At 40.2% G+C, this 12705-nt stretch overlaps 1 protein-coding gene across 2 annotated transcripts; it reads right to left on the bottom strand.

Annotated features, from left to right (window-relative positions):
• Window positions 1-3443: 3443 nt before the first annotated feature.
• LOC139611591 (oocyte zinc finger protein XlCOF6-like) lies at window positions 3444-11288 on the bottom strand. Of its 2 annotated transcripts, none has more exons than XM_071466380.1 (5): window positions 10204-11288; window positions 8481-8661; window positions 8285-8380; window positions 7754-7819; window positions 3444-6864 (listed from the first exon to the last, which is right to left on the bottom strand). In XM_071466380.1, the coding sequence occupies exons 1-5, from the start codon at window positions 10396-10398 to the stop codon at window positions 5531-5533; spliced, it is 1872 nt and encodes a 623-aa protein (XP_071322481.1). In that variant the 5' UTR covers window positions 10399-11288; the 3' UTR covers window positions 3444-5530. The 2 variants fall into 2 exon arrangements, with proteins under 2 accessions (XP_071322481.1, XP_071322482.1); XM_071466381.1 differs by having other exon boundaries at window positions 8476-8661; window positions 10204-10337.
• Window positions 11289-12705: the final 1417 nt, after the last annotated feature.

Here is a 12705-nt window from a genome sequence, read left to right as displayed (position 1 = left end):
CAAAGCATTAAAACAGTGAAACAAATTTATCAGACGAATGAGCTGAAATAGTCAAATAATAAAATCCAAATCCAAAAAGACGAGGACAAAGCACTAAACTGTGGTCAGTAAAATAACACAAAAAAAAGGCTGCACTGGGTTTTGGCTGCAAAGAAACAAAGTATTTGCTGTCCTGCGGACCCTCCAGAGTCCAGGAGCTCTGACAGTGAAGGTGTGATTACCTGTGTGACTGAATCTGGACCTTGGATCGAACGCTTGGGGGGAGACAGCCCCTCTGCATGCTGATTGTCTGTTCTCTGTTCATACAGTTTATCACTTTGCAGTCAGTGACGCCCTGTCACCACACAGCTCCAGCTGAACGTCAGGGTAGTGACCCCTGAAACTGTCTTCTGTTAATCACAGTTAGACAACATGCAGGGAGCCGTAGTCATTGAGAAATGAAAGCTGCTGGAGGTCAATCTGGCAGGCAGCAGGGGGTTCATTTGAAGGTATCAATGCTGTTGCTGTTTCTGAAATGAACTAAAGCAATAACGTATGTCTTCATGCCACAACAGATATAACGGATCAATCCTGCAATGTTGTTGACTCTTGGGATCAAGCCCCCAGGAACAGGCAATTTTCACATAGTGGGCACAGCAAGACATGTGTCACCTACTAGGCCAAAAATATTTTTTCCATACACAATTATTACAAAAGGAGGGGGTGAATGAATGATGGATAAATTCTTCTGAAAATCACAAACACGTTAGAATTATTCACAGAGTATGAGCAGGAAGTGACCGGCTCAACCTGAGGAAGTCTCTGACATGCTTGCTGTTTGGATCCATTGTTTTGTGTATGTTTTCCCAGTAAGCAAGTCTCACTAGAATGAATGGAGCACCATCTTTTACTACACCCATGCTAGGGATGGGTGCTGTTTGAAATTTTCCGAGTGCCAATACAAAACCTAAGAGTTGGTATAGATACTTTCTGCGACACAAGAGTAGTTGATATGTTGAACCTCTTTGGAACCAATTGCTGATTTACACATCCAGCAGAGCAACATAAGCATTTATTTGAAGTTGTGTTTTTGGCCATCTCACAAATATAAATCCTCTACTCACTCTCCTTTAGCTTTGCCTTGGGTCTCTACCACCTCCTGAGGGAACAATCTGGCTCTTTAGCTGCTAAATGTTCTTCTATGATCACTGGTTAATTGTTCATTTTGTCAGTCTGCTGTAGAGTCAGGTGACGATTAACTGGGATTCATCACCACAAGTGACCTTTCGCATACAAGTGGTTTTATAAGAAATTGTTACTATAAAATACTGATTCTAACAGCTTTAACAAAAATATAACAGTTTTAAAATGTTAAATGTTTAAACACAAATCAGTTAGTGTCCAGTTGAATAATATATGACCACAAATCTCACCAGACATTTGACAGTTTTCAGTTCCAAACCAAACCTGTCGCCTGCTTAGTTTTTTTTTTTTTTTTTTTTTTTTTTTTTTGTTGCTGTTGCATTTTTTAGGGCTTAACCATTCATTATTCAACACAAAAAATGACAATTCCATTTTATTCCAGCAATGTTGGAGAAGAAGTCAGCGTGAAATGATGAATTCCAGCTAAATGAAATGGGGCTGTTGCATCGTGACCCTTATGCAAAATTCACAACATGCTAATAAGCTTCACACTGTTGCTGATATGACTGTTCGGCTAACTAGCCATGCCATTAAACAATAAGTAGCACACTCCATTCAGAACAGAACAGATTAGGAATACCAACAACCACAGTAACCAGCTCCAGTATCTTAATGAGATTCCAGCCATTTCACCGGCAAGAAACATCTTTGAGACAACTGTCCAACGTTGACCTGATGTCAGACACCATTCACTCTCCTGAAATTACATTTAAGGAAAAATCAAAGGGAGCGCTTCATTTTTGCATATATATATTCTTATAATATTAATTGTTTGGACATAACTGTCACGAGTCCCCCTGCGTTTCATCAGTCTCTCCTGACATTTGCTATATCTCTTTACATGATTATTTTTTAGCTGCTCTAATTATAAACTAAGACTAATCTTCTGTGAGTCGTACAGGCAGAGCTATTTTGAAAAAAGAGCCTCACCCCAGCATGAGTTTAATCTCCATAAAAACACTGAATTCTTAGCAGCATTAAGCACAGCTGGTATAAAGGTTATACTAAACGCAATAAACTGGCATTAGAAGTGTGTGACCTCCTTAGTGCAGCCTGAGAAAGAGTCACGCAGAGAAGCCGTCAGCGCTGCTGCAGCCACAAGCAACAGTGAGCTGAACACATTTCATCTGAGGACAGGGTTTGAGTTCAAACTGACTGAGCGAGGAGGTGATGTCTATCGGTCACATATAATCCAGTTTCAAAGGCTCTCATAAAATGTTATTTTCTTTAAGTGACTATTTTTGATTGATTTTGACAGTTACTTGAATTGCGGTCTGTTTTTTGTGCATCTGTCTTGTTTTGCTTTTTCTATTTCTTTTATTTGACTTTTTCAGTTTCACCTTTCTGAGTGTAAAAGTTAATGGATGAATGAATGAATATAGCTAAATACCTTTCAATTCTGGAAACGACAGTTGTCTCCCATTCAATTACATTACCTGTCGATCAAAACGGAGAACAAAGTCTCTCAATATCAACCTCATATCACAGCAGTTTAGGTTTCACAAAGACGTGTTGTAGATGAGTCAAAATAAAACGACTGTCGCTATGGATGCCTGTTGATACATATACATGTGTCTCTGAGGTATCACCCTGGTGCACCAATAGGAACTGAGCTGAATATTAATGCTGCAGTTTCACATATGTTGATCCTCTACCACCATCTAGTGGGTGATTTTAACAGAGCACAGGAACTTGGTTTGATATTTGTTGCAATCAGTCAAACTTGTGACGAACTCAGAACAAGCAATGCAAACATTCTCCCCTGTACATGATCCAGACAGAGGCTGGAGATCATAAAGATAACGCATGTGAAAGGGACGTGAAGATGGATATTTATGTGTCAGTGAAAATGTGAAAGGTGCAGGTAAACACTCTAATGTACTTCAAACCAGCTGTAGTATTCTGATGTATACATTATGCTCCCAGACACAAATATAACATATGTACATATATTGAACATGTACATATAAGGGAAAAACATATGAGTAAAAATTATGTATGAAACCTACTAGAAATTGGAACAATTTCATATATTAGCCTATATGTCTAGCCCAGACAAATATGTTTATATGCATATGCTTATATTGTAGACATATGCTACATAAATGTATGTCCATCCCAAAGCCTGACAGTATATGTTAATATTTTTTAGTTTATTTATCGTGTCAAAAAGTGACCACTTTCCCAGAATGGGAAGATAGACGTGTTTAAAATGAATAAGAAATAAAAAAGAAACATATATAAGACTAAGGAATAAAGAATTTTATGTGTGTTGTTTTAATAAATTTGCATACATAAATCAAATATATATTGGTAACAAATATACTTGCAACATATACCATATAAAAATTAACCATATGGATTTTTTTGATGTACATATAAAAAACATTACTATTGATATTTTGTATATATCCTATAAACTGATATCTTCAAATATGCAGAGGATTTATATGTATGAAAACATAGGTGACATATTTGGCAACAACACTCATTATATGGGGACATATATGTCATATAATACATGACGTATAAGTGACCTAGGATTACGTGACTGGTTTTCCTTGCATAATAGTCGAGCACAAAGACAGCAACAATGTTAAACAGACCGTACTCTTCCATGCTCCCACCACCTCGATCTCTTTCGTCCAATCTGGAGATATCATCCGGCATAAATTGAAATACCGTTCTTCATGACAAATCAACACACTGAGCTGCAAGTCTGTCTGCAGCTCCCAGTCCCAGTGTTTCCCTACGACACTGTGCCCAGGTTTTTTTATACAAAGTCTCAGGCACTGATGAAGTGTTAATTACCTTGCATTATCTTCTAACTTTATTGACCTCATTTACCCCCTACTCCCTTTTTTTGTTTAATGACAAAGGAAATTAGCCACATGTAAGTAATTTGTGTGATTCCAGCAAAACCAGTCAAGTGAACAAAAACATTAAATTGAGAGCGAGCGCTGTTTTAAGACTGAGCAGTGAAGTCGACAGCTGCTAATGAAGACAGCAGAGAACAAACTTTACAGACGTGTTAAACTTTCAAGAAGTCACTGTGAACAAAATGGCAACTTTATTAATATTTTGTGGAAAGTCATTAACTTAATAGTTAATCCGTAAAATATTGAACAGAACTTTTTTTTTTTCTGGGAAAAGCTAAATTACCTCAACATTTGTCATTTTCTATAACAGTTAACAAAGTAATTTCAAGTTCTGGCTCCAGTTGTGGACAATAACAGTGTTGTATCAGGGTATACACTACATTGCCATAAGTATGTAGACACTCAGGACCACATAGGTTGGTACTGTTTTTCCTGGTTTAAAGTGATAGTTCCTATGACAGAGAATTTTATTGCTATTTTATTGCTATACAACTGTGTGCTTCTAACTTCAGAAGCAACTAATGTCCATAAGAAACAGTTTTCCCAGTTTGGTGTGGAAGAACTTGATTGGTCTGGACAGAGCTCTGACCTCATCCCCATCCACCACTACCTTTAGGATGAACTAGAATACCAACTGTGAGCCAGACCTTATCACCCAACATCATGTTGGACTGAAGCACCAACCGCCAGGGCTGAAAAATTAAGTGCCAAAAACTGCACTACAGTCTGGCTCCAAAAGTGAGTCAATCTCCATAGACCCCCCGTGTTAAAATGTCTGACTTCACAGCAGAAATAACGATTTTGGTCTCTATAGCTCATTTCCTCTTATATGACAACTCTACAGGGGTTAAATCTTTATTTAAATTTTATTAAGTTCTGCATAATTGAGGGTGTGCCACTTAGACTGACAAGTGGATGAGCATATCCACTACAGACCGGCATGGACCAAAGTCTCGACTCACCCACACACTCCACACCTCTTTACCCATTTTTGGATTAGGTGGGAGTTAGGCGGCAGCAGGCACTGTCCACTCTGAGCTTCAAAACCGCTCTACAGAAACCTGTGGGTGACATCACTGAGGCTACATCCATCTAGTCTGTGGTTGGACCTGACCAGGGATCAAATCCCTGCAGCCAGGTTCTTAAATGAAACCAGAGGAGGAGGCTGTTATAGAAGCAGATTAACACCCACCCAGTCACAGTGTCTCCACACACTATTGGCTATGTAGTGTATGTGATTTTACCCATAGAAAATTTACCAACTGAAAACTTTCTAGAAAACACTAATAATCACATTTGAACTCCTGCAGATTATACCACCATGAAACAGTCCCTCTCACTGATCTGCAGTACAAACATTTTATAAAATCTCTGACGGCGTTGTCTCACAGTGTTTATTGTCTAATTGTCCAGCCCTAACTCCAGTGTGTGCAAACATATAGAATCTATATCGTGCTCAGTGCAATAAGTTACGATGCTGCAGTGAAAGGTTTCAGGTTTTCACTGCAGTTTTTTTCAGGCCGTCCGTCTCCCGCCTCCTCCTGCAGGTGACCCCTCTGATGTTTCCTGAAGTCGCTGCTGTGTATGAATCCTTTCCCGCAGGTGGAGCAGCGATAAGGCCTCTCTCCTGTGTGGATGCGCCTGTGCAGCTTGAGGCTGCTGGACTGAGTGAACCTCCTGCTGCAGATGTTGCAGCCGTACATCTTTTCCCCCGAGTGAATCCTCATGTGCAGCTTGAGATTGCTGGGGTTGCTGAACCTCTTATCACACTGATCGCAGGCGTACGGCTTCTCCCCCGTGTGGATGCTCATGTGATATTTGAGATTGACACTGCAGCGGAATTTCTTCCCACACACGCCGCAGACCGGCTGCTGCCCCGGCTTCCTCCCCGTGTGTATCCTCATGTGGTTCTGCAGCGCGCTGGCATGGCCACAGCGCTTGCCGCAGGTCTCGCAGACGTACGGCCTCTCCCCCGTGTGGGTCAGCATGTGGTGCTTCAGTGCGCTCTGGTGGCTGCAACCTTTCCCGCACACCTCGCAGGTGAAGAGTTTTTCTCCGGTGTGTTTGCTCAGGTGATTCTTGAGGACGCTCACGTCGCTGCATCCGAGGCCGAGCACGTCGCAGCAGTTTTCCTTTTGGATGTGAGTCACACGGTGAGTGGCCAAAGACGAGGACGAGAAGAAACTCTCGCCGCACATTTCACAGACAAAATCTCTGTCTCCTGGATGTAGGTTCTCGTGATCGGCCAAACTCTTTCGGCACTCAAACGTCTCCGGACAAAGCGAGCAGACAAATGTCTTTTTCAGGGCACAACATCTGTGTCGCTGAAGCGCCAGCGCCCCGGTGAACTGGTTCTCACACAGTGTGCAGATGAGGGTGTTCGGTGTCTTCAGGCTGTGCCTCCGCATGTGTCTCTCGAAGGTGTACTTGTAAGCAAACTCCGTCCCGCAGTCTGAGCATTTGTAAAGCTTCTCTCCAGTGTGACGTCTTGAATGTGCGCTGAGCCCCCGCTGTCCGGCAAAGCGTTTGCCACACTCGGGGCAAAGGTGAGGCTTGGAGTGAGTCAGGTAGTGCCGCTCCATCAAACACTTGAGAGCAAATGTTTTGTCACAAGATGGACATTTGAAAGGCGCTGTGGTCGTCTTCTTTTTCATCTTGGATGTGGTGGTAGTTGAAGGGTCTGGATCCTCCTCATTGACATCAGAGGCCGGCTCAGGGGCCGGCTCTGAGGTGGCCCCTGTCAACAAGGCTCCATGTTCAGACAGGGCTCCAGAGTTACTCTCTCTGTGTGAGGCCACATCAGCTGAAACAAACAGGAAAGCTTTGTTAGGGGCCTTGAAACAAACAGGAAACATGTTTTATCATATTTAAAGAGCATGAAACCTCTTCACTAACTTAATGTTTTTAATGTTACTGACACACTTTCTTAATATTTTTTTTAGGCCTATTCCTGCTTCCTTTCTTTTTTCAGGTTCTTCCTTTTGTTTAGTTTTCAATTGTGGCTTCAGTTTTTCTACTGGTAGTTTCAGTTACTTCTTCCATTTTTCCTTGCATCCAACTCTCATACTACACTACTGACCTCATACTTTCTAGTTTGCTCAGGTTGAGTTGAATTACCCTTACTAAATTTGTTTCTTTAAGTGAGTCTTTGCTAAGTCTTTGTTGTGCTCCTAAATGAGCCGGGCATAACAAAAGAGAACAGCAAAAACACAAAAACAGTTGCCGTACACTGGACATGCATTACACTACCACATAGGATTGATCCTGCCTACAACTCATCTCTATGATGTATTGTGAATGTTAGATGACAAACTCATCACTGTAATTTTTATATGTTAATTGAATGGACTTCAATAACAATACAGTGGCAGATTCATGTGCACTTTTAATCTTTAAAGCTGTTCTCGGTGATCTTCCAGTCTACTGTAAAATTCTTCCTGTGTCTGACATCTGTCCCACTGCATGTATAATCTGCATTACTGGGCTAAACACGCGACCTTAACATCACACATTTAAACGCCACATTCACTACATGTTTTAAACAGTCAAACATTTTTCTTTTAGGCCTCTCAGGTCCTCCCTTTTTGAGCTGTATGTGAGTGTTGTAAGATAACTAGAGGTGTTGACCACTCTACACTGTCATTTATACAGTAAGTCTCTGTTCTGCTGGTTTGTAAAGAATCAGTAGTTACCTGGTCCAGTCACTGATTCTGACTCAGCTGTTGTTGCTGTTGTTGCTTCTTCAGCCAGTTGCTCCCCTGAAAACAAAAACTGTGACATTAACTCCAGTGAAACTCACGTCGAGATACAATGCAGAGGGATTCAATACAAGTTCTGGTGACTGCTTATTATGTGATAACACGGTATTTTGTGTCATTTGAGAGAGGAGGATCATTATTATTCTGCTGCAGCATCATCCTGTCCAAACAACAAGAGAGTTTTGTAGACAACCTCTATTTATACGTAAATGCAGAAACATCAGAATAATGACCTGAAACTACTGAAGTGCAACATTTGTACAGTTTCTATAGTGAGGTGGGATAAGAAGAAGAGATCATTACATGTAGCGATACATCTTTGTGTTTCAAATATTTTCATTCAAAGTCTGAATACAACTGTAGCTGATAGTAAGGAGCCTGAGTCAGCGACAGAACTGATCTTGTGGTTGATATTCCACATGTATGTCAATAAGAAGTCACATCTCATAGCAGTTGGACTAATACCTTGGTAATACATGTGGTCATTCCCATTTCTTATTGCTGGTACAAGTCCTCCCTCAAGCTTCTGTCTCTTCTGACAGGAGCTTCTGCCTGCTGATTCTGTGGTTTAACAAGAGCATAAAAGCTGGTTTAATATACAAAAAAATGCCAGAGTGTGAAGATAAGAAAGTCTCTCCATAGTCACTCAAGCTGACTTAACGCTTTTTGGGCCTGGTCCCTTGCCCTGCTGTCTGCCTCTTGCTTGTCTGCTTGTCGCTCAGCCCGGCTCTCTGCCTTGCAGCGGGACCATCCTGAACTTGACACATGGACACTTTCAAGATCATCGAGATTTTCTCCACTGCACCTTTGGTCCATGCTTCCATGAGCAATGCAAACTGGTTCTGTAAAGTCATGGGTAAGAAAAAATGGAGAGCAATAATCATAGTAAGGTATAAGTAATGTGTTAATTAGTGAATTTACTGATTTGTTGAGCCACAGAAAATGCATTCATTACATTATAATAAGATAATAATGGTTTAAGGAATTTATATAAATAATGAAAAAGTTCACAATGTCTGAGTGAATATCCCGATCTGGAAATTCCTAATCAAATATACAAAATAATTGATTATATTCAATTTTATATTTAAGAAAAGATATCCAATGCAACATAAAGAAATGGTGGTCTGGAGATACTAAGCTTTGAAACATTGAATAATACTTTCAAAGTGAAATGGTTAATTAATATGATTAAAGAAAGAGACAACTTTCACAACATTACAGCACATACCTTCCCTAACTATGTATTTAGTTATTTAAGACTACAAAATTGTTGCCTGATAAGTTACATGTTTTGTGTTAGTTCCTATGAAGTGTGTTTGTGTATGTCTGTGTGGTTATAAAGAGGACGTTGGCCTATTTGTAGTGGTGAAGTTAGGCTTTGCTCTGTGTTCTGTTACTTCCTTTACCACCCCAGGGACTGCAGATGAAGTTCAACTAGTAACTAAATCTGGTAAAGAGCATTTTTCTTCTCTTTTGAGATTAATGTGTTTTGTACATGATATGAATAAATTTCCTTAACAAAAAACTATTGAATGTAAAAATAAATAATTATATAGTTACTAATGTATATTGAATTCCAGTTTACCACTTACGCCAAAAGAATATGCAGTGTTTTTTAATTCTTTGGCAAGGGGTGGGCTGCAGCTTCTTAAAGGTTCAATAATCAAGGGTTCAATGATCAATCCATTTAATTTTGTTATATTCCTTGGAAAACTTCAGTCTTATATTAAACAGACAGCTGAGAAAACAGTCAGGATAAGACGAATATATATAAATACTTATATAAATGAAGTTAATGAGAATGATGGAGATTTTTTGATGTGCAATTAATTTTATTATTGAGGTAATTCCACTTTCACAAGAAAAGATGGGCGGACTCCAAATCAAATTTTGCACTTTTTCTACAGAGTGTCTATTTGCACCTAAGTGAAAACAGTCTCAGGGCACCTATGTGGCTGTTTAGATGCAAATTATTGCAATGCACCTTTTAATAAGTGCCATACACAGGGTGGCTATCCACCAGAGGCACTGTGGGCTACAGACACCTGAGTGCAAATGGCATTGCTGGCTCTAGGCACCTGGGTTTGTCTCTGCTATATGTGCACCTGGGTGCAAATAGCACTATTGACTATGGACAAGTGGGTGCAAATGGCATGAAGAACTGCATCAGCATGGCACCACATTGAATAGGCACTTAGAAATAATTGCGTTTGATCATTTTATAGACCAATGATGTGCTATTTTGAACTTCTATTACTAACTTTCTCTTTTTCTACATCCTATGGACAGTTTTTGTTAAGATACTGCTAATGTGCGTCCTCTAAAAATAACTAGCTAACTTTGGGGTCGGCTAACGTCAGACAGCAGTGTGTGTATATTACCGTCATGGCTGCAGTGAACTGCTGCCTCTGCTCCGGCGCAGTCCCGTCCCTCTCTTCCTCTTCGGTCTCTGCAGCCGCAGCCGTGACGGTGGCCCAGGAGTCCTCCAGGAGCCCGCTGAGCTGCGCCACCGCCGCCTCCACCAGAGTCTTCATGACACCACGTACCTGGCTCTCAAACGCCTCCAGGCTGAACATGTTTCTGAGTAACGCTGACGGGTTAGTTTAGTTTTCTTACTTCCTTCCTGCTCTGGGTAAGTTGTGTAACTGCCATGATGTTGCGCCCCTCTCTTCTTCTTCGTGTGATTAACGCCGGACTATTGAATGCCAGGAGGACTTCTGCCCTCCACAAGAGATGAAGTGGCGCAGCAGGGTTGTCGCTCGTTTGGAGATAAATAACTCTGAGCTCTGAAAAGTTTGAAAGCACTTCGGGAATAATGTTGGGAATTAAATCCTGTCTGATTCCGTGGATATATAACTTGTCTCTCAATGGTCTACGCCCATGTTTATCCCACTTTATCCAAACTGTGTTCATCACATTCACATTTATTATACATTTACATGAATATGTATAAATTACGTGAATATATTTCTATATAAACATTAATAGTGAATATGTATTCTTTGTTGGACTGTTAAACTGTTTGCGGTTGCTTCATTTTGTTGGTGCTTGTGGTGTTTTTGAAGTTTTCACCACTAAGAGGATGTATCACTCTGAAGTCTGAGCATAATCCAGCTTTTACCATCACAGATATTATTATTGTGCACTTGTAGTTCCTCATTTTACCAGTAGGGGGAAGCAAACACCCATAAGTCTCAATTCTGAACAACCGTCAATTCCACCAGCCTCATTTGGCTTCTTCTGTTGTGGCCTATATGGTTAAAAAAAAAATTGCAGACAGATTATAAGCTGTATAACCTGCACATAAAATACTCTTAAATAATGGCAAACATTGAAAACCTTTAAACAAACTCAGTCGGGAAGGGCTCAGCTCCTCTCTTATTTGCCACAGGGTCACTTTACTTTTCCTCCCACAGTTTGTCTTCTTGTTACGAGTGACAAAATGCTGTGCGTTGACTAGACTCCTGTTCCTGCTGAACTGAGCCAGTGAGTTTGATCCAACTGCTGTCAGTTCAGAAGGCACAAGAGGGAGGCCAGATGTTTCCTCGCAGTTATGTCGGAACCCTGGTCAGGAGACTGCAGCATGTGGCATATGGGAAATTAATTTAAGTAATTACTCACAGGCAACAGTTTTTTTTATTTCCAATTAACTCTTTTTCATGTTATATTTATAGTTTATCTGTTAACATCAGCCCTAAGGAAAAGTAAACACAGGTTTGCCATTCTTCTAATTGTTAAAGGGGGGAAACAGTTCAGCTGGCAATTATCACTACTCCTGCACAACAAAGGACCGAAGTCATGAAACCTCAGGTGTTCATCTTCTCCAGTAAAACAAATGCTACATGTAGGCATTAGAGCCAGACACAGTGTAGAACAGAGGCTTTCATCGATCTTTTTAGATGAAAATAACCATCCCAGTTTATCCAAAGTGTTTTATTGTGAGAAAACAGAAAGACACAGAGCAGAGACTTGATTTTTCAAATTTAAGCTTGTCTTGTTTTCTTTTCTTTTTTTCAGAAGCTGTTTCATACCCACACAACAGCAACGTGTCGTGTTAAGGCTCGGGTCAGTGTTGACCTGAGGTGAGCTGGCAGTTCATTGTTTTTGTATATGTCAAGATAATAAAGAAAAACCACCAATGCGTAATCCTGTTTGTGTGTTTATTTCTGTGAATTGCTGTTCTGTCAGACACAATAAGGACACATTTTCAAATTATATTTACAAAATATATGCACAAATGACAATATGTGCTTCATCTCTATTGTTGTAACAGGCATCCATAATTTCCCAGTTGAAAAGCAAAGAAAGCTGTTCATATATGAATAGCTCATTCCTTTGTCAGCAGTAGTTGATGGTTTGTTTGTTTGTTTGTTTTTTGTTTGTTTCCAATGTGCCTTCTCAACAAAAGTACTCCACAAATAATTTGTTTGGTTTGTTTGGATTCCTTTAATTACAAAACCCTAAAATAGTGCTCTCCTCAGCTCTTTGATCCTGTGTTAAAACATTGAAACATTTTCTAGACGTCACATAATTTTAGATTATAGGTATACTAGACAGATCCTACAATAGCTCAAGACTTCCTCTACATCCCTACATTAAATGAACCAAAACATTTACTCCAGGTCTCGGTCTGAGTTTACAGTCACACCTTTAAGGACATTTAACCTGAGATCATGGTTGTTTGGTTGAATGGAGAATATGTTGTGTGACAGTGAGGACCAGTTAAAGGCGAAGGTTAGTGTTATTCTATATTAATCTTATTGTCAACACATCCTGTGAAATGACCAAACCAGCAATGTGTTAGTCTCTCAATATTTCCTGACTTCCTTACCATCTGTGGGACTCATCCTCAAGCCCATTGGTTCCTGTAGAGGGTATAAATC

This window comes from Trachinotus anak, unplaced genomic scaffold (assembly GCF_046630095.1).
Source record: "Trachinotus anak isolate AG129_WGS33_773 ecotype Australia unplaced genomic scaffold, CSIRO_AGI_Tana_v1 ptg000028l, whole genome shotgun sequence".
Classification (NCBI taxonomy): domain Eukaryota; kingdom Metazoa; phylum Chordata; class Actinopteri; order Carangiformes; family Carangidae; genus Trachinotus; species Trachinotus anak.
This window is presented reverse-complemented; position numbering and strand designations above follow the sequence as displayed.